General features: G+C 50.7%; 1 protein-coding gene across 20 annotated transcripts in view; it reads right to left on the bottom strand.

The window, feature by feature from the left end:
* The window catches only part of LOC144364729 (mitotic spindle assembly checkpoint protein MAD1-like), a 269,288-nt gene that overhangs the window by 19,002 nt on the left and 227,871 nt on the right, over nucleotides 1-22,415 (bottom strand). For 3 of the 20 annotated variants that reach the window (XR_013432398.1, XR_013432405.1, XR_013432407.1), the window contains 2 exons: nucleotides 4,779-4,910; nucleotides 2,934-3,756 (listed from right to left, as the gene is read on the bottom strand). The exons of 14 other annotated variants lie outside the window; for them this stretch is intronic. Coding sequence is in view for 1 of the 6 variants with exons in the window: in XM_078035770.1 (XP_077891896.1) it covers nucleotides 11,650-11,795 (146 nt within the window). In the remaining 5 variants the exon portion in view is untranslated. Of the gene's footprint in view, nucleotides 1-2,933; nucleotides 3,757-4,672; nucleotides 4,911-11,620; nucleotides 11,796-22,415 lie in introns of those variants that run through there. 3 more of the 20 variants (XR_013432408.1, XM_078035774.1, XM_078035770.1) reach the window with 3 other exon arrangements.

The following is a 22,415-nucleotide window of genomic DNA, read 5'->3' on the forward strand; positions in this document are numbered from 1 at the left end:
CTCAGGTCCAGGAAAGTCACAGAAAGTGGAGTTGTTCCCCAGGGAGGCCCCCCAGCCTCTCCCGGAGGCGCACCTGCCCTGAGACACAGGATGCTCCCATCTAAAGCTGCACCCCCACCAAAGGAGAGGGGACAGCAGGGGCTGGGGACACGTCGCCCTGTCCCTCCACCCTAAAGACGCTGTAGCAGCTGCAGCAGGAGGAACCTTTCTCCTGTGGGCCACTGAAGGGTCCCCACGCTGCTGGGAGAGCAGCTGGCTCCCACCGGCCCCTGCCTCCTCCAGTCATGGCCCGGGTTGACGCTGGCACTTGGCTTCCGAGCGGGCAACTTGCATGTGGGGTCCCTTTTACCAGATGAACACCCCTCAACCCCCAGGCCACATGCTGCCATCACCAAAGGCCTGTCACCTCCTCCATGGGGACAGGAAGCAGCCTGGGCCGCATCTGTAAGGGCCAGGGAGGCTCTTCCTTGGCTCCCACATCAGAGGGGCCCAGTGTCCACATTCTACAGAAAGGTCCAGATGGTTGCTGAGAGGACTTGGAGGGAAGGTGAGAGAGACGCAGGTTCCAGTGGGTTCTGGTAGGTTCTACCAAGGTCTCGCAGCTCTTGAAGAGACTACAGAGAAAGGCCCTCCTTTAAACCACCCCCCAGACAAGCGATGCCCAAGGGCCTTGGCACAGCCACCAGGGGTCATGGAGGAACAGGACCAGATTTAAGAGAAGCACGTCACTTGGAGAAAGGCTGGCGGAAGCCCTGGAAGGGCACGAGGAGGGAGCTGGAGAAGCCAGCCACGCCACTGGAGGACCTGAGGCCCACGCTGTCCTCCCAGCACCGGGTCCTTCCCCCGGCAGCCCTTCGCGGAGGCCTGCGGCTCTGGGAGGGTGTGGGCTGCACGGAGCCCCACAGCAGCTCCTGAGCCAGCAGAAGCAGAGCGCCTGTGTCCACTCCCATTCTGGGTCTGCTCTGTCCAGCGCTGTCTCCGTTCTCTGCCCCAGACTCCCAGCGGCCGGATTCTGCCACAGTAATGATGGCTGTCTGTGCTGTGTTCCGGAGCTCACCCCGGGGGCCAGGAGCGCCCGATGGCACTTGATTCTCTGTCCCTCTCGCCCTCCCCACCGTAGGAGGGAGCCTGAAGGTTGCATTCTGCATGTGGCTTGGAGGCCAGCTGAGACCTCCCGGCGCTGCAGGCTCAGGGGCCTGTCTGGGCCTCAGTTGCTCACTCCAGTCCAGGGACACCAGGGCTGCCTGCTCTGCCCTCCTGTGTGCCCAAGGGCCACATGCCATCGGGTGTTCCAGGTGCTGAGAGCTGAGACTTTGCTGTGTGGACATGGCCTACTGGCTGCTGCAGAGTCCACTGTGCCTACAAGCCAGGAAGGCTAGTGCGATGCAGCACCCCTTGCAGGTGAGAGCTCAGGTGGGCCTCCTGTGGTCTGCAGTCAGTGCCAAGGGCCAGGGGCTGCTGCAGACAGCAGCAGAGAGGGACACCGGGGAGTGGAGGTGTGGACCCACTCTGACCATGCTGGACAGCAGTGGGCTTGGCCGTCCCTCTGCAGTACGACTGTGCAGACGGGCCTGGAAGCTCCCCCTGGAGCCAGCCTTCCTGCGATCCTGGAAGTTGTTTGACCCTGGTTGGGTCAAGGGACCCTTCTCTGCAGCTGGCCTCTACCCCTTAGCAAAATGAGAGTTGGGGTTACTGTCGGTCAGCCCAGCGGCACCCCAGGGCAGCACTCACTTGGCCAACTGTGGCCCCTGCCTGGCCCTGGGTCCACACACAGCAGGCCCCTACGCCTCCTCTTCCTTGCCTATCTTTCCTGCTCAGACTGAAGCCCAGGCCACCACTCATGGGCACCATGATGAGTGACATGCATCCAGCCCCCTTCTTCCCTCCAAGCCGGAGCCAGAGATGGAGGCCACAGGCCGGGCTGGCCAGGAGGACCACCAGGAGAGACTGCACTTCTGCGGGGTCAGGGAGGGAGAGACCTAGCTCACCAGCTCCACTGTGTCCTCCACGCCTGGCTTTGATCAGAGCCCGGGACACTGTGGGGCCATGCTCAGGGAGCAGCAGACCCCCATCTTGTGGGGAAAGTCACCCTTGTGTTGCGCAGCCAGAGCCATGTGACATGTAGGTAGTCACCGTTCTAGTCTGTGACTGCCCTGCCCATGTCCTGATTCCAGACTGAGCTACATGCACATGTGTGCACACACACACGCACATGCACACACACACACACACACACACACACACACACTCATGCCTGCAGGAACATGGGATTTGCTATACATAGGAAGTAACAGCCCATGAGGGTCCAGCATACAGCAGGCTCCGGGACCAGGGCCCCCTCCTGAGAGGGGGCACCTTGGTGGGCGCTGAGAATCCACTATGCCCTGTAATCTGCCAAACCAGTGACAACGTCCAGGCAGTGTGGGAGAGATGAGCCTTTGCTCTCACCTCCAGACAGACCTCAGGGGGCACCCTGGGGGAAGTAGCCCACCACCCTCAGGCCCTCAGCCCATGAGACCTGGGGAGCTGATCCGTCCCTGGAGGTTGGCCTGAGCCTGGGTCCACCTGCTGGAGCTGGCCTCCCCGAGCAGGCTGCCTCTGTCCTTGCTATAGCACCCCACCCCCTGGAGCTCTCTCTGGGCGCTCCCACCTGGGGGACTTCGGATGTCCCCCGGCTCTGGCAGCTCGTGGACTCTATAAAGCAAATCCCCTGTCCCCCATGTGCCTGTGGGCCATGCCCTGCCCTGGACCATGATGGTCTAGGAGAACCTAGTGCCCATCACTCAGGAGTAAGCCAGCATGGCCACAGGGGGACCCTCACTCCCAGGTGGACATCGATGCTGATGGCTGGCCCCAGGCGGGGAGGTTTAGCTGTGGAGGGGACAGTGTGTGTGATGGCCTCCCGGCACAGCAGAGGAAGAGAGAAACCACACCTGAGGACAGAGACTGTTTCCTGGTCTCTCGATGGGAGCCGAGCCAGCCTGGGAGACGCGGGCACACCACTGCTGGCCTTGAGGACGCGCTGGTGTCCTTGGGGGCTGCAGATCAGGCGGGAGGCGCGTCCCCTTTGGACCTCAAGAAGGCACTGGCCCTGCCAACGCTTTGGTCCTGGGACTTCCGCCCTCCAGAACTGTAAAGTAAGCCCCCGTGACTTCAAGTCCCTCAGCCTGTGGCAGCTTGTGACAGCAGCTGTGGCACATGCTATGGGGCCCTGCTGGCCACGTGGGGATTCTGGCCTTTGCCTCGTGTGGAGAGGGATCCCACGAGGGCACCCTGCCTGTCCTGTGTGGCTGGGGCCCTAGAGGGAAGCCCAAGCAGCAAAGATGTGGTCAGAGGAGAGGGGCCAGTCTCCAGCTACCTCCTTGGACAGGGAGGTGGCAGACTCATGGCCCCCGGGTCCCTGGGTCACCCCTCCTTCCTCCAGGGTGGGGCTGCAGTGCGGGGAGTGGGGGGCCAGGGCTAGGGCTCTATATGCGGCCAGGAGGGGAAGCGGCCCCATGTCCTACGTCCCTGGGCTTCCTGGACAAGTGTCAGCTGCTGCCCTGCTGCTCCCCGAGGGTGGGGGGCGCCTATGGAGAAACCAGCGAGCACCAGCCACACAGGAGGCTGCGCTTTTGCGGAGGTGGTGAATGGAGGAGCCTGGAAATGAAGTTCAGGTGGTGGCTCAGGTGCTCCATGCCCTGGAGGCCCTGCTGTGCCTTTGTCCAGACGCAGCCCATCCATCTGTGCAATTCCAGGCACAGGAACCGAGCGAGCCTGGGAAAAATTAGCATCTCATCCACACCAGGATCCCCGGGAGCAACGAGTCCCACTCCCTTGCACTTAAAAGGCCACATCTATCTAACAGCAAGGTATTGGTTTCTGTGGGACGCGCTTCGTGCTTCTCCCAGCCCAGGTCCCTGCTGGCACTGGCAGCCCCAGATCCTACTCGACAAGCAGCGGCTCTGCTTCCCAGCGCCTGAACCTGGGGGCCACTCGGAGCCCTTCTGCAGAGGGGACCAAGCTGTCAATCAGCTTAGCACAACCCCGACTCTGGTGGGATGGGAAGGGGTGGAACAAGGGGGGAGGTGGACTCCCCGTCCAGGACCTTGGTGAAGGTCACTGGCGGGGACTCCAGGCAGGGGATAGGGACCAACAATAGACCTGAGGGGCCACTTGTAGCAATATGACTGTGGACAGCCCACTGACAGCGTCTTCCTCGGCACAGGGCACAATGCTACCCACACCCCATGAGCCACCGTGTGCAGACCCCAGTGCAGCTTGTGCCCAGGAAGGGAGGGGGCCTGGGGAGCTGCCCCTGCCAGGGTGGCTGCCAGGGTTTTAGTCCTAGTTCCCTCACGTGTGCACCCATCCTACAGGCAGTGAGGGAGACGGAGCTGCCCACGAGGGCAGAAGGGTTCTGAGCCTATGCTGGAGGTGGTCCGATTTTTCGTCACAACTCACGATGACGCCTTCTGGCTGATCGCCAGGCGCCATCTTAGCCATGTGTGGCCTCAGAACCGGGAAGTGAGCATCAGTCTGCAAGTCAGGTTTCCTCTTCTCCATCTCTGATGTGACGTGCCCTACATCTCCCCCGTTTTGTTTTATTGGCCAGTGTCTACCTTTCACTGGAGAGTGTGCCTGTGTTAGGTTGTCCCCCTCTGGGGCTCTTACCTGTCACTGACTACCACTCTGGCTCTTCAGGCAGTTCACCTGCAGGATCGGCAGACCCAGTGGGAAACCTCAAGGAGGGGAGGTGACTTAGGCCTATGAAGAAGACCCTCTTGCCTCTGACTTACACCTGCACATCCTGGTAGGGCCCATGGCCAACCTCACAGGGCTCCCAGTCAGTATCTCGTAAGACGGCCTATCGCTGCTGGACCACCATCAATTGAACAGCTTTGGCTCGATCCTTGAGCAACTGGAGGAGCCTGTTGATTACACAAGGTCCAAATGTCAACACAAGCATTATAGTGACCAAGGGGCCTACCAAGGGGAGAAGGTAAAGGGGCCACCCATTTAGCCCAGTCCACAGAAAGCTTTATTGCAGCTCATTCCGACAGTTTTCAAGGTCTTTTTAACCTTTTAATCTTATCTTGAACAATACTAGAGTGACTGGCATAGAAGCAGCACTTCTCCTGAAGGAACAGGCACAGTCCTCCCTCTCTGGCCATAAGCAGGTCCAGGCCATGATGGCTTTGGAGGACTCCTGCAGCCAAGGAGTCGAGTTGAGATTGCAGGTCCAAGATAGGGCTGCAACATGGTGCATGTCACCTATCATCCGCTGAGAAAGCTTATTGTACATCTGCGAAGAAGTACCGAGGCCAGAGGTCAAGTACCCATCCCCGTGGCCACCCGCAGGCCCAACAGCAAAGGAACAGCATGAATGGCTCTTTGGGGCCTGGAAAGGGAATCATCACCAGCAGTATAGGCAGGGACTGGTCATTAAGGAGGATCCCAGTGTCAGGAGGAGGAGGACCACAGTGCAGACCCCCTCCAATTACCCAGTAGGACACCGTGCGCCATATCCCCACAGAGAAAGGCAGTACCCTTAGGAGGACAGAGCATACCACCTACTGATCCGTCAAAAAACCTATTGCCTCCACACCAGAGGGGATTCAACGTCCCCACATCTAGAGTGCTGTCTCTAGTGAGACAGATGACATTAGGCATGGTCACCAAGGGCAAAAGGACTTCTGAGTGGGGTGGGAGTATAGGGCATCTACTAGGGAGAGGTGAGGTTATATTCCACCAAACAGGAATGGCAGTAGCCTTTAAGGGTCCATTCTTTCCTGGGGGCAGGGGCATATAAGGACCAACAAATTGGCTTACCACCACTTACAGCATCAAAGTGTGCCTTCCCACAGCATGTATCCCCCAACAAACATGAATGCCACGAGGGAGACAATGAGGAGTCCAGTCACAACCAGGCAAAGCGTCCAGAATGGTCTTTTCATTTCAAATGAGAAAATAAAGAATCATACCTCAAGAGGGGGTGCTCTTGGGAAATCACTTTTGTTCTGGCAAACAGTATTTTAGATCTCTAGCGGGGACCCAAATTGGACTTGGCTCCCCAATCGGGAATCACATCCAAATCCCCTCCCTACACTAATGAGGGGATCAGCACCGTGCTATGATCCAGTAAGGGGTCCCTCCATCGGACCTCTACCTTTAAATAAGGTGTCTGATTAGACCAATGTCTCTGGAAAGCAGTCAGAGGTTGCTCTTGGGAAAAATTTGAAATAATGTAAGCATGGCTGACCTTAATCGCTCATGGGGGTTGCTTCCGCCTTTTTGTTTTATTAGTTGGTCCTTTAAGGTAATCTCCCTCTTCCTCACCAGTTGTTCTGCTCGGTCCCAGGTGGCCAATCCAAAAGACTGGCATCCACCAACCTGGGTGCAGTGTGTGCCAAGGTTTCCCAGTCCTTTCGGCCTGGGCATCTGAGATCTCTAAACCTCGCCTTTTGAGCCTGAATCTCAGCGCTTTAAGAGCCAGAGCACCATGCTTAGTGTGAGATTTCCCCATCTCTTCAGGGAGACCCTGACCTCGGAACTTGCTTGGCTTGGCTCCCCGATACTTTCGCTTTGGTGAACCGACTTCTCCATGTCCCTGTTCGGGCACCAGATGTCGGGGGTTTTAGCCCTTGTTCCCTCCCGACCTGCGGGAGAGATGGGAAGAACACGCCCTGGCCAGGATGAGCCAAGAAAGGAGAGGGCCGACTGACCGCCAGCACTCAGCCCTCCCTCGCCAGAGGACAATCAGACGCATCAGGGAGACCAGTCAAGGCTGGAGCTCGTTTATTGAGGAAGCACACACAGCTAATATGAGGCCCAGGAGCCAATCAGGATAAAGGTCAGCAGGGTGGGGAGAGCTCACGTGTACACCCATCCTACAGGCAGTGAAGGAGACGGAGCTGCCCACGAGGGCGGAAGGGTTCTGAGCCTATCCTAGAGGTGGTCCGATTTTTCGTCATAACCCACGATAACGCCTTCTGGCTGATCACCAGGCGCCATCTTAGCCATGTGCGGCCCCAGGACTGGGAAGTGAGCATCAGTCTGCAAGTCAGGTTTCCTCTTCTCCATCGTAGGTTTCTATTTCTCTGATGTGACGTGCCCTACAGGCAGCCAATACCTAGAGACAGCGAAGGCCTTTGGCGATGGCACCTGTCCCTGGCACCTGTTCTCTCCTCCCTGCCGCCAGGGGCTGGTGGCCTTCCTCTGCCATGCCCTGAGGCCAGCAGAGTGGAGTGGCCCTGCATGATGGGAGACCTCAGAAACCAGGAGCCCCTGGAGGCCTTTCCCAAGAGCCCACCCCCACCTGCTCTGCTGACTTACAGCCAAGGTCCACCTGTCCTGGGCGTACCAGGCCAGATACAGAAACCACCCTGTCCCACACAGGATCCTTAACCACAGCACAGGTGGCTCTGTCCTCGTCCCTCCCGGCATGTCCCTATGCGAGGTGCTCTGTCTGCGTCTCTGTGAATGACGGGTTCTCTCCTCAGTCTTCTCCTTGTCAGTCTCACATCTGAGTAAACCAGACCAAGGCCAGCCCAGCGGCTGCCCTCCCTCCCACACGTCCACAGGCAGATGCCGGCAGGAAGACCTGCAAAGGGCACGGCTCTGCACAAGCTTCCTCCTGGGAGGCCGAGGGGCAGGGACAGAAGAGGCACCCTTCCCTGGTCCTCCTCCAGGGAACGTGGCACTCTCCCGCTGGACCACAGCGACCTGGCAAGGGCTGCTTTACACCCTCTGGCAGGTCCACCTGGCCTTTTTCCTTCCCCCTGTAGGAGGCTGATTCAAACACGGAGCCCCAGGCGAAGGGCTCACCAGGCTCATGCAGAACCAAACACTCCGAGTGGACGTGACATGGGCAGGGCTGGGCGAGCCACTTGGGGACATGGGGTTCCCGCAGAGGGAGAGCTCAGTCTCTGTCCTCAGTTAGAGTGAGAGGTGCCCCCAGGAGGAGGGTCACTGGGGGCCTTTGGCGTTGGCACCTGTCCCTGGCACCTGCTCTCGCCTCCCTGCCGCCAGGGGCTGGTGGCCTTCCTCTGCCATGCTCTCAGGCCAGCGGCGTGGAGTGGCCCTGCATGGTGGGAGACCTCAGAAACCAGGAGCCCCAAGTCAGCCTGTCTCCTGTGAGCTGCTCCCGTCAGGAGTCTTGGCCACAGTGGGGGAAAGCCAGCTGCCAGCCACCAGCCTGTCTGAGCCCCAGGACTCCAGGCTGTAGCCCAAGTCCTGCAGCCTGGGGCTTCCCTGTGACTGCCCCAGCTTTGAAACTGAAAGTCCCACAGCCTAAAGTCCCCTGAGGACTGGGCACACTAGAATGCCGGTCACTCTGCTGCAGGCCTTCCTGGAGAAGGGCTTCGGGTCACAAGGTGCAGGTGAGCAGAGGGCCTGTGTCCAGGAAGCCTATGCCCCTGTCCTGCAAGAAACCCAGAGCTCACTTCCCTCAGCCTCACTTCCCTCCCCCAGGCCAGTGTCTCAAGTCCCTCTGCTCCTCGGAGTACCATCCTGGCTGATGGGCCTGGACTCAGCACTGTCCCGGGTCCCAGGAGACAGACGGGGGCAGCTTGAACGCTCTCTGGGGCTCTCACAGCTGGTTTTCTCTTTATTAGTCGCAGACGTTTTTCTCTGCACTCCCTGAAGCAATTGCTGCTGATCTCCTCTGAGACCCTGAAGACTTTTCCCTTTGACTCCCAGGTCAGGGAGCTTGGCCCTGACCAGGGCTGGTGGCTGCACACTGGTAGCTTCACATTGGCAGCGGAGGCTGGCTGGGGACACTGGGCCCCGCCTGGCCTGGCCTCCAGGTGGCCAGGCCTTGTTGCTGCATGGCTGGTGAGCAGCACAGGATTGACCTGGTCCTCAGCACACTCGCTCACGCCCCAGGTCATGACCCAGCTCCCACCAGTGAGCAAGTGCTGGCTGGCCTGTCCTGCGACCACTGACTCAGACCCAGGGAGACGGACGCCTGCCTGGGAGGACTGCCCTCCCGGGCACTTTGAAACCTCAGGCAGATGGCAAATAGGGTGTCAGCAGAGATTTCCATCAGGGGCCCTTCAAAGGGCACCCCAAGGCCCTGGAGAGGGGTTTCAGGGTCACAAGGTGCTGGTGAGCAGAGGGCCTGTGTCCAGGAAGCCCTGTCCCCTGGGGGTACCACGTCATCTCTCACTCTGACCCTGGCCTCTGGGAAAACCAGCACATTTCAGACATGCCCAGAGCCCACACAGGTAGATCAAGGGAGGCTGGACATCCACAAGACCAACATTTGCTCCGATCTTTGGATGTATTTGTGTCTTCTCATATTGGCAGTTCTTTAAGAGTTTCACAGAGTCTCATGTTTGGGCTTTCAATAGCCAAGCATTGAGTCTGTGGAGTCAGCAGTCCCACCTAAACCCACATGTTTTAACTCGTACAAGAGAGATTTTTAGTACCACCACCACCACCATTACCACCACCTCCATCACCACCACCATCACCATCATCACTATCACCATCACCATCATCACCATTACCACCACCACCAACACCAACATTACCACCACCACCACCACCACCATCATCAACATCACCATCACTATCACCATCATCACCATCACCATCATCACCACCACCATCATCACCACCACCACCATTACCACCACCACCACCTCCACCAACACCACCATCATCAACACCACCACCACCACCATCATCACCACCACCACCACCACCTCCACCACCACCACTACCACCACCACCACCTCCACCACCACCAACAACAACAACATTACCACCACCACCAACATTACCACCACCACCACCAACAACAACAACATTACCACCACCACCACCTGCACCACCACCACCACCACCAACATTACCACCACCACCACCTCCACCACCACCACCACCACCAACATTACCACCACCACCACCTCCACCACCACCACCACCACCACCAACATTACCACCACCACCACCTGCACCACCACCACCACCTCCACCACCACCACCACCACCAACATTACCACCACCACCACCTCCACCACCACCACCACCTCCACCACCACCACCACCACCAACATTACCACCACCACCACCTCCACCACCACCACCATCATCAACACCACCACCACCACCATCATCACCATCACCATGTTCACCACAACCCCATCATCATCTCCACCACATTCATCACCATCATCACCACCACATTCACCACCACCACCACCATCATCACCATCACCATCACCGTCATCACCATCACCATCATCACCACCATCACCATCACCATCATCACCACCACCATCACCACCACCACCACCATCATCATCACCATCACCATCACCACCATCACCATGTTCACCACAACCCCATCATCATCTCCACCACATTCATCACCATCATCACCACCACATTCACCACCACCACCACCACCATCATCACCATCACCATCACCGTCATCACCATCACCACCACCATCACCATTACCATCACCGTCATCACCATCACCACCATCACCACTACCACCACCACCACCATCACCACCACCATCACCACCACCACCATCACCACCAACATTACCACCACCACCACCATCAACAACACCACCACCACCACCACCATCACCGTCATCACCATCACCATCACCATGTTCACCACAACCCCATCATCATCTCCACCACATTCATCAGCATCATCACCATCACCATCATCACCACCACCACCACTACCATCACCATCACCACCATAATCACCACTATCACCATTACCACCATCATTACTACCATCACTCCCACCACCACCACCTTCACCACCACCACGTCTTCTTGGCCATCATAGTACACCACCTTATCAGCATTTGGCTCCATTTCCCATGGGCCCCCTGTGGGGTTAAGCTCTGGACACCACAGTGGGGACTGGCTTGCTATGTCCCTTCCAAATGCTCTGTTCCCCTCCATCTTCCTCCTACCCTCTCAAATAAGCAAGTGCTCTGGGATAGGCCACTCAGGGCCTGCTCTGGGGACAGCCAAAGAGCCCCCCAGGTTGCCGTCAGGGTCGAGTGCGCTCGCTTGAGGAGAGCTTGGCCTACGGGAAGATCGGAAGACCTGGAGTGTCGTTGGTCTGGAGAAGTCAGGAGCCCCGCACTGGGTGACACTGCGGGATGTACGGGCCGTGAGCAGAGGGCTCGGGAAGCTCTCCGCACACCGCCTCTGGTCTGATTCCTGGTGGGTTTGTCATCTCCTCCCTTCCAGCGAGTCTGTCTGGTGGATTCTGGACCCCAGCACCCCGGGGAGCTGGTGCAGTGCTAGCAAGAAGCGCTGACCCTTCTCAGCGGCCCCACCTGGGTTCTCCCCGCCCAGAGTCACCCAAGAGGCCTGTGGAGCATCTCTAGGCACAGCCCTGAGCCACCTGGAGCTTGCCCTCGGCCTCCCCGGCCCTTTCCTCCTCCTCGCTTCCAAAATGGCATCATGATGGCCACCCTGGGAGCCTGGGCAGCAAGCACATAGCCACACGCTCAGGGAACCTACCCTGCAGCAGCCACGCTACCTGCTGCGAGCTCGCTGCCTCCCACGGAGCCCTCAGCCACAAAGGTGACAGGCTTCACAGTGAGTGGCACACGGGAGCACAGCCGCTCCCTCTATGGGAGTCCTGTGCCACGTGGGGATGCCCATCCCCCGGGTGTTCTGCTCACTGGAGACGGCGGGTCCGCTTGGTCTCCTGGGCAGCCAGTGTCCCTGGTTCAGCAGGTGGCAGATGGTGACGGCTCCTTTCCCTGCCCCCGCTCCCCTCACCGCTCACAGAGAGCAGAGTTTGGAGACTGGGGTGCAAAAAAACTGTTAGAGAGAGCAGAGGTTGGAGACTGTGGTGCATAAAGACTGTTGCAGAGATCAGAGATTGGAGACTGGGGTGCAGAAGGATCCTTGGAAAGAGCAGATTTTGAAGACTGGCGTGCAGAAGGCCTGCTACAGAGAGCAGAGTTTGGAGACTGAGGTGCAGAAACACTGTTACAGAAACTAGAGGTTGGAAATTGGGGTGCAGAAGAAACGTGACAGAGACCAGAGTTTGGAGACTGTGGTATAGAAAAACTGTTACAGATCGCAGAGGTTGGAAACTGGGATGCAGAAGGACTGTTGATTTTCAAACATATAAAGACAGAGGAATTCTTTGCTAGCAAAACTGCTCTCCAAGAAATGATAAGGGCAGCCCTTGGGCAGGCAGGAGGAGGTAGTGGACGAAAACAAGGATCCAAGCACAGGAGTGAGGAGCAGTGGATACAGGGCAGATATTGGGGGTTTTCATAGCTTTAAAAAAAATTAAATCATTAACAAAAACATACTGAGTTTAAGACAATAGAAGTAAAATGTACAACAGTAGCATACATCAAGGAGAAGATGACAGCAGTGTGGTGGTTATGCAATATGTGAAGGTATACAGCATCACTTGGATGCTGTATACCTGGACAGCACCATGTCAGAGATGTACACTAAAACTCTGAAATAACTCTGAAGTAACAGTGAAAAAAATTTTTTTGAATCACTGAATTTTTTTTTTAAGGGAAGAAAAACAGGAACAAAGAAGAGATGGGACAAAGAGTGAGAAAGAAAAAGAAAAGATGGCAAGATGGAACCTACTCATTTCAGTAATTGTACTAAATGTAAATGCGCCTACCACCCCAACTAAAAGGCAGAGACCATGAAATTGGATTAAAAGGTATCACCAGTTATAGACTTTTGACTACAACACACTTAAAATATGAAACACAAAAAGAAATAATGCTGTCACTAGGAAACCAAGAAGTGAAAGTGAACAGGCTGCTTCAAGCAGACAATGCACTTCAGAGTATAACCTACTGCCAAGTAGGCTGCTTCCCAGAAGTGAAAAGATCCCTGAAGGAGAGGAGAGGGTATATGATCTGGAGCACATAAGTACAAACAAAACAACTTCACAAGAAATGAGCAAAACCAACAGGGCAGTGGGAGAAATCAACACGTCCTTAGTCAGGGTCACTACATAACTAGCCAAATCAGGGAACAGACACTTGAAAACATTATCAACAGTCTGACTTTCATAAAATTTACACCTTCTCATCTGTAACAGCAGAATACACATTCTTATCAAATGTTCTCTAAAAATTTTCCAAGTTAGATTACATACTAAACCATAAAAAAAGGCTCAATATGTTTAGGAGGAATTGAGTAGCTCTAGTATGTTCTGACTGTATTCAAATTCCCCAGAAACTAGTACCAGAGAGCTATCTGAAAAATATGACTTACACAGCATCCAAATCCATGAAAACTAAGAGAGAATATGACCAGGCCATGGAAGATGTACACTGACACCTGCAAGTGCTACCAAGAGTCTACGATCACCTATGAATTGGAGAGAAAGACCCTGCTTAGAATTGGGAAAACCATCGTGGTTAGTAGTATACTTCTTCTGACATTCATCTACAGAATCACATCAATGCCAATCAAAATCTCACAGGTTTCTTTGTACAAATCAACAAGCTGATTCTAAAATTCCTATAGAAATGTAATGAACTTAGATTAATCAAACAAAAATAAAATGAAAGCAGAGGACTATCTAATTTCAATGAGTTACATTAAAGTTAAGTCATCAAAATAGTGTGGCACTGACCTGAGACAAATACATGTACACACACACACACACACAATCTATTTTTTTTGTGTTTTGTTTTTCAGCACTAGGAATTAAACCCATGGCCTCATGTATGCTAGGCATATGCTGTACCACAGAGCCACCAAAACCTATTTTTGATAAATAGATGAAGGCAATCCAATGTAGAAAAAAATGGTCTTTTCATTTGAAACAAATGTGTTTTCCTAAAGGGAAAAATAAAAACTGAAATCCATACATATCATGTACAATATTAAAAAATTTTTTATGTAAACAAACAAACCTATATGTAAAACCAACAATTTGAAAATTGCTAATACAGAAGAAAAATTCTGTAGATTTTTATAAATAAAATACAAATCAAAACAAGACAAAACTGAGTGATGCATGGTGACACACACCTGTAATCCCAGTGACTGGGGAAGCTGAGGCAGGAGGATCTCAAGTTTGAGGCCAGCCTCAGCAACCTAGTGAGACCCTCCGCAACTTAGCAAGACCTTATCTCAAAAAATAAAAAGGGCTGGGGATGCACCTCAGTGGTAAAGCAATCCTGGGTTCAATCCCCAGTACCAAAAACAAAACAAAGCACAAAAACAAACAAATGCAAAAACAACCGAAAAAACTGGACCTCATCAAAAACAAAAACTCTTTGAAAAGCAAAATAAGTATTTTACAAAGAACTTCTACCCAAAATATATAAAGAACTCTAACTCAATAAGAAAACAAGTAATCAAGAATGAAATAGAAGATTTGAACACACACACTTTACCAAGAAGATGTATAGATAAACCATGAAAAGGTGTCCAACATCATTAGTCATTAGGGAAATGGACGTTAAAGCCACAATGAGACACTGCTACACACCTGTCGGAAGGACTGAAAGTAAGACCTACCACACCAGATGCTGGTGAAGAGCAACTGGACCACCCAGTGCCAGTGTGAAGGAGACAGGTTACACCGCTGTGGACGAGAGGCAGGCAGTTTCCCAGGTCAAACACATAATCATAGTCATTGCACAATTAGATATTTGCACTAGAGAAAAGAAAGTATTTCTGTACAAGGACTTTATTTGTAATATAAAGCTGTTTTAGAGGCGTAGGCAAAAACTGGGAGAAATCTAATGTCCATCGACAGAGGAATGTATAAACAAATTGTATATCTACGCAACAGAAGACTACTCAGCAGCAAAAACAATCACTGTCTGTGCGTGTGGTCCTAATGCAAAGTAAACATGCTGAGTGAAAGAAGCCAGACAGAAAAGAACACGTCATGTGGTTTCATTCTGCTAGAACCTTATACAATGTCAATCAATCTACAGAGACCGAAAACTGATCAGTAGGTGTCAGGGAGTATGAAAGAGAAAGAGGAGGGGAGGGATTACAACCCAGCAAGAGGAAATGTTTGGGGGTTCCCTGTCCCAGGTGTGGTGATGGCCCACATGGTGTGCATGTGTGTGAAAACTCAGCACAGCATCCAACCCAGGATGTGCTTTTAGAAGCAGAGCCATTAGTCAGAGGGTGTGCACCTCTCTCATCTGATGGACCCCACCAAATGCCCTTCCGAGGAGTCAGGGGGTATCCTTGCTCACTCTAGTGCCCTAAGCACAGATGACTCTGGCTGCAGCCCAAGGCAGCCCTGACTTGCTGGAAACAACATGCAGGGTGAGATGTGCTATGTGCCACAGGTGACAGTTACCTACAGATTCACGTATGTGAAGTACATACATTATTTGGTCATTGCTGTCACTCCCCAGCTTAAAAAGGGAAACTGAGACTTGTGAGGTTATGTGGCAGGCCTGATCACTAGGCTGGTGAAGAAGGCCTGGCAGATGGCCTCAGGTTGACACTCTGGCTGCTGTACCGCAGGGTTTCCCATGATGACTCTATGGGCATGTGGCACAAACAGCCTCTGGGGCCATTCCAAGAAGGATCTTCTGCAGGGAGGCACTTCTCACTTTAGGAGAAGCTGAGAAGGACCCCTCAGGATGACATGCTAAAATTGGATAGTGTGCATTCTGAAGCTGCATAGGCAGAAGGCCTTGAGGGCTAAATGTCATTAAGCCACACTGGAAGCTACAGACATATCTGAATAGAATGGCTGGCCACACTCCATCCCAGCGAGCTGTCAGAGGGCAGACCCACATAAGACAAATTTGTTTGCTCATTTGAAAAGGGTGTGCTTTCTGTTGCAACCTACCTTTTCAGGCAAACTATTACCTCGCAGAGAGAGAGGGAGCAAAAAAGCAATAACGCATAACAAGTATAGTCACATGCCATAGAGCCACTGGGATGGTCCTGTAAGATCACATTGCCTTGTGATGTCACAGCCTTCCAGTTCATATAAACGCAGCCTGATGTTCACTTCTTGATAAGAGAGCTAACGACACAGTTTTCAGAACACATTCAGTCACTAAGCGATACAGAACTGCACGCTTATGCACATTTGTTCAAAAGCTCATTGTGCTGCCCAGCTGGCCTCCTCCTTGTGGACCCTGGCCACCTGTTACATATAATAAGCTGTCTCCTACTGAGTTAAGACTAGAAACAAGACAGATGCCATCAAGAGCTGAGGTTTTTCAATGCAGGCTTAAGTGTGGAGCGCTGAAGGATGAGGGTGAAGTACTGATGAGGAGGTGCAGCTTCTGTGGTTTACTGCAATGGGAAAGAGTTGACCCAGGAGGCACAGTGCATTCCCTGGAGCCCCAGAGTAAGCACAAAAGTTAAACAGAGAAAAGAGTCCAGGGCATCGCAGTGAAATTTAGATGGAACGCCAAAAGTGGCCCAAATAACCGAGCAGAAAGCAGGAGGTGTGAGCAGACTCAGGCAACACAGAGGAAACAAATAATATACGCTGAGCATGAGTGCCAAGATGGGATTCTGAGACGGCCAGCTGCATGCGGTACACGCAGACCCAAGCAAAGAGAAACTGACCCAGCACAAGGACAGAACTGTCTATGTTGTGTGGACACCAGCGGTGTGGGCAGGCTGAGAAGGCCTGTATGCACCCACACCTGGTACCCCACTGTGCTTTCCAAGCACCCTCTGCAATAAGAAGACCCAGGCCTGCAAGGAAGGGGCAGCTCCTGCAGCTGGGCATTAGGAGCCTGGGTCCCTCAAGGTATCAATGTAAGGAAGAACAGCTCAGGAGACAAAAGAGGGGGATAAGAGCAGCAAACTACAGAGTAGACTGTGACATACTGGACTGTGACATAGGAAATCTGTATCCACCCATGCAGGAGACACGGCTGCTGTACATAAGGATTCCAAACAACATGCTCCCTGCCCCACGGCCCCAAAGCCTTGGCACCCTGCACAGGAGACCACAAGTACCACCTGCACCAGGTACCCTGATTTCCAGGGGGATTGGAGACCAAGGCAGGAGGATGGCAAATTTGAGGCCAGCATCAGCAACTTAGGAAGACCCTATCTCAAAATAAGAAATAATAAAAAGGGCTTGGGAAGTAGCTCAATGGTAGAGCACTTGTCCAGCATGTGCGAAGATTTGGGTACAACCCCTAGTACTGTCAAAAACAAAAAGGAGGAAGAAAACAAGCACCTACCTTAGGAAGTTAAAGGGGGAAAAAATAAACCTAAAGCAAGCTGAAGGAAAACTATACTATAAAACAAATATCAATGAAATTGAAAATGGAAAAACAATAGAGGAAAAAAAATTAAAGAATCTGAAAACTAGTACTTTAAATAGACCAATCCAATTGTAAAGTCCCAACAAGGCTGAAAAAGAAAAAAGACACAAAGTCATGATATCAGAAATGAAAAAGGTTTCTATTGCAGACTGCAAAATAAGACATATGAATGGCCAACAGGTTTATGAGAAAATGCTCATTATCAATTGTCAGCAATCATCAGAGAAATGCAAATCAAAACCTCATAGAAGCATCATCTCACACCTGCTGGAATGGCTATTTTCAAAAGGACAAAAGATAACAACTGCTGGTAAAGATGAGGAGGAAAGGGAACCCGTATTCACTGTTGGTGGGAATATAAATGAGTATAGCCATTATGAACAAAGGTATGGAAATTCCTCAAAAAATTAAAAATAGAATTACCATATGATCCAGAAATCCCACTACTGGATCCATGCACAAAATAAAGGACATGAGTATGCCATAGAGATATCTGCACAACCATATTTACTACAGGACTATTCATGTTGAGAAATGGAAAGAACTAAATTGGGGCAACTGCACTGGAAAGCAGTATAGAGATTCCTCAAAAAACCAGAAATGGAACCACTATTTGACCCAGCTCTCCCACTCCTTGGTATATATCTAAAGGATGTAAAATCAACATACTACAGTGACACAGCCACGTCAATGTTTATAGCAGCTCAGTTCACAATAACTAAACTATGGAACCAACCCACGTGTCCTTCAACAGATGAATTGGTTCAATCTGGTACAAAAAAAAAAAAAAAATCTGAACCCAGGGCAGCAGGCCCTGGAACTAGAACTGTGGTTACCAGGGGCTGGGGGATGAACGGGAGGTGCTGATCAAAGGATACACAGGCGTGGGAAGCTCAGGGACCTACTCTACACCATGGTGACCACAGCCAAGAACAACAAATGTATCAAACACACATAAAGACTGCTGAAAGGACAAATTTTAATTGTTCTTACCACACACATATATACACACACACACAAAAAGAAAAAAAATCCTGCAATATTGTTTAGGAATAAAAAGGAATGAAAGATATCCAGATCAGTCAGAAAGATCAGTAAGAAAGAAAAGGAACTAGCCTGGTCCAGTGGTACATGACTGCAATCCCAGCAACTTGGGAGACTGAGGCAGGAGGATCACAAGTTTAAGGCCAACCTGGGCAATTTAATGAGACCCTGTCTCTAAATAAAAAATGAAAAGTAAGTCCAAGGATGTAGTTCAGTGGTAGAGCAAGTGCTTCACATACAAGAGGCCCTGGGTTCAATCCCCAGTTCCACTAAATAAATAAACAATCAGGACTGAGCATGTGGCTCAGGTGGTAAAGGACCTCTGGTTCCAATCCTTAATGAAAAAAAAGGTGGGGAAAAGGAGACGAACAACACTATAAATCACTTAGATCATAAAGACATACACCTAACAACAGAATAGCCATTCTTCTTAAGAGCATGTGGAATATTCTACAGAATAGATCACATATAAAACCTTGAAACAAGTCTTAAGTTAAACTTGTTAATGTAATGGAATTACTGCAATGAAATTAGAAATCAATCACAGAAGGAAAATAAAAAGCTCATAAATAGGTGGATATTAAACAACACTCTTAAACAACAATGGGTTGAAGATGAACTCACAAGGGAAATTAGAAAATACCTGGAGACCAAAACCAAGAAGGAAACTTACAGCTATAAATCCTAAATTAAAAAAGGAAGCTCTCAAGTCAATAATCTAACAGTATGGCTTTAAGAAACTAGAAAAAAGAAGAGCAAATTAGCTCAAATCCAGCAGAAAGAAAAAAACAATAATGATCAGAGCGGAGATGAGCAAGACCGAGGACAGAAATGCAATAGAGAAACACATAGACCCAATAGCTGATGATTTGAAAAGGTCAATAAATTGGCAAATCTTTCCCAGATTGACTAATAAAAAAGAGAGAAGATTCAAATTATGAAATTCAGAAATGAGGGAGGGGACATTACTACTGGTTTCACTGAAATCAAAAGGATTATAAGAGAATACATAAACACATATAAAAACAAATGTGATAACTGAGACACAAATGAAGTCCAAGAAATATAAACTACCAAAACTGACACAAGAAGAAATAGAAAATATCAACAAATCCATAAAAAATACAGAGATTATATCAGTAATCAAAAGAGGACCAGATTGCCTCACTGTTGAGTTCTACCAAACATCCAAAGAATTAACACTCATACTTCCCAAACTCTTCCAGAAAGCTCATGAGGAGGGAACCCTGCCTGATTTGGTCTGAGAACAGCATTATGCTCACACTGAAGTCAAAGATTAGCTAAAGAAAACTGAGATCAACAACCTTGATGAATACAGGCATGAAATCCTTAACCCCAACTCAGCAAACTGGAAGGGGTGCTACCAGGTGTGCACAGCTGTCTCAATATCTGGAAACCAGCCAGTGTAACACCCAACATTAATAGAATAAAAGTCTCCTCTAAGTGGAGGCAGAAAAAGCACTTGACTAAATCCATCTCCCCTTCACAAGAAACACACAAAACAAACAGGAACAGAGGGGCTTCCTCAACATGATAAAGGGCATTTTTTTCCAAAACCTCATAGCTGACATCAATCCCAACATCGAAAGACTGCAAGCTTTCCCCTAAGATCAGGAATAAGGCAAAACGGCCCATTTCTATTACTTCTATTCAACACAGCCGGAGCAATTAGGCAAGATGAAGAAATAAAAGGCATCCAGCACACAAGAGAATGTAAACTGTTGTATTCACAGATGCCATACAAACACCACACATAATCTGCAAAAAAAAAAAAAAAAAAAGAAAGAAAGAAAGAAGAAAACCCGGTTAATCAAAGAATTTGGCAAAGCTGCAAGATCCAAAGTCAACATGCAAAATAAAAAAAAAAAAATCACTTGTATTTCCATACACTAGCCATGAACAATCTGAAAAGGAAATTAAGAAAATTCCATTTACAATGGCATCAAAAAGAACAAAATACTCAGGAATTAATTTATCCAATGTGATATTAGATCAGACCCTAAAAACTACAAACACTGCTAAAAGAAAACCCAAATAAATTTAAGACACTAGTGTTCAGGGATAGGAAAACTTATTGAGATGTCAGAAGCAGCAAAACAATCCAGAAAAGAGCAGTAAATCTGAAGATTCGTGCCATCTGATCCCAAAGCTTCCTGCAAAGTCACAGTGATCAAGAAGGGTGGACTTGTGCACACTGGCAATCAGGACGCTCAAGTACGTGATGCTGTGATGCTGTGTGGACGTCGCAAGCCTCAAGAGGTGACAGCAGAGGATTTGTCTCCCAGGACAGCAGGGCTGGGGAGCAGAGCAGTGGTGGGCGGAGCAAGAGACACAAGGAATGAGCAAAAGGGAGAGCAAGGGCTTGGGAGGTGATGAAATTATTTTGTTCTCTGATTATGGGGTGATTAAAATTCACCACTAAAAAACAGTAACTTTACTACATAACGATTGAAAAAAATTAAGATGATCCTAGGACATGTCCTAAAACCTACTGTGTAGTGATCACATAATCTTGTACACACCTCTCAGAGCGTGACCATGGTGTGGGTGGAGTTGGGAGGAGAGTGATCACTGATGTTCTGCAGAAATGGATGCATGTAGTGATAGGAAAAGGTAGACTGAATTTGGCTTTTTTCATTCTTTCTTTATTTGGTACTGGTGATGAACCCTGGGGTGCTTTACTACTGAGCTACATCCCTAGCTCTTTTTAAGACAGGGCCTCAAACTTGCAATCCTCCTGCCTCGGCCTCCTAAGTCACTGGGATTACAGGTGTGCACCATCACACCCAGCTGCTTTTCTCATTGTTTTAGAGTTCAGAAGATGATATGTGTCTTAAGACCTGCTCTTTCACAGACAATTGCCACCACCCAACTCTCAATACTGCTGGTTAAACCACGCTTGAAAATGGATGTACTCCACTGTATGGAACCCAGGCCTCCATGAAGTGAGCATCTTTCTTAGAAACTGTCCTGGGATGGTGTAAGAAGGCAAGAATGCACATGTGGGATGTGGCCCACGGTGTGCACCAAATAAGCGGCAGCAGGCAACTTATTACAATTTTGCTACTGACAGCTACTACTAAAGTGAGTAGTTGTCACCATTTTCAGAAACAGAATGATCAGAATCCTGGAAGCAACCAGACTCCCGTAGTCAAATAAAGATAGGCTCTAGGGACAGAGCACCTAAGTCCAACATGCCAGCAGTTTGCCCATGAAGATGCCATGGTTCCTGAATAGCTGAGAGCACGAAGTCACTGAAGCTCAGAAGGGGTTAATGGACCACACAGTGGAGCAAACTATATGGCAACACAAAAGGTCTGAGAAAGCAGAGAAGGTGCTAATTTGTAACATAAGGAGGAGAAACAGCCTTCAATCATCTGCTTCACTTTTCAAATATATACAGAAATGGAAAAACAAAGCCTTGAGCTTTACGACAGTGACTTGAACGGGTTCATTAACGCGCACTCCCTCAAAATGCTGCAAAATCAAAAGTAAAGGCTTTCTCATTTTCCTCAGGCCTACTGCTGAAGACAAGAAAATAACAGAGACAACATCACAAAGCCTTAGAAGTCAGACAGCAGACAGTGAGTGGCAGTGACCCCAAAAAGCTGAGTCCCTGACCAGGAGAGGATGAGCTCAGAGGCTTTATGCCACCAAGCCTTAGGAAGTGTCCCCTGGGGTGGGGGGGTGATGTCTAAAAGCAGGAAGAAGGGGGTTGGAGCTGGAGAAGGGGTGAAGGCCTTCATTTAAGGCAGCATTTTAGGAATATTTATGATTCATAGGCACTTGCAGATTAATACAAGGAGGTTGCTGCCCTCTTCACTCAGTTCCCTGGATGGTGTCCACCTCAGTGGGGCATCAGAGCTAGCTAGCAGAGCTGCCACTGCCTTCCTGACTTTTGCAGGTCACGGGCTCTCAGGCTCCTGCCCCCCAGCAAGATGCCAACAGGCTCACCCGGCTGTCTCTAGTAGACATGGGCACTCCTCCCCACCCTGGCCATCTCCTCTTCTGTCTCCTGGACGAGGCTGAGTGACCTGCCACCAAAAGCTCTCTAGCTGTTCAGTGGAATTCCCCAGGGAAACCACTGGGGCCTGCAGAGACCTTTCTT

This window comes from Ictidomys tridecemlineatus (genome assembly GCF_052094955.1).
Source record: "Ictidomys tridecemlineatus isolate mIctTri1 chromosome 12 unlocalized genomic scaffold, mIctTri1.hap1 SUPER_12_unloc_8, whole genome shotgun sequence".
Classification (NCBI taxonomy): domain Eukaryota; kingdom Metazoa; phylum Chordata; class Mammalia; order Rodentia; family Sciuridae; genus Ictidomys; species Ictidomys tridecemlineatus.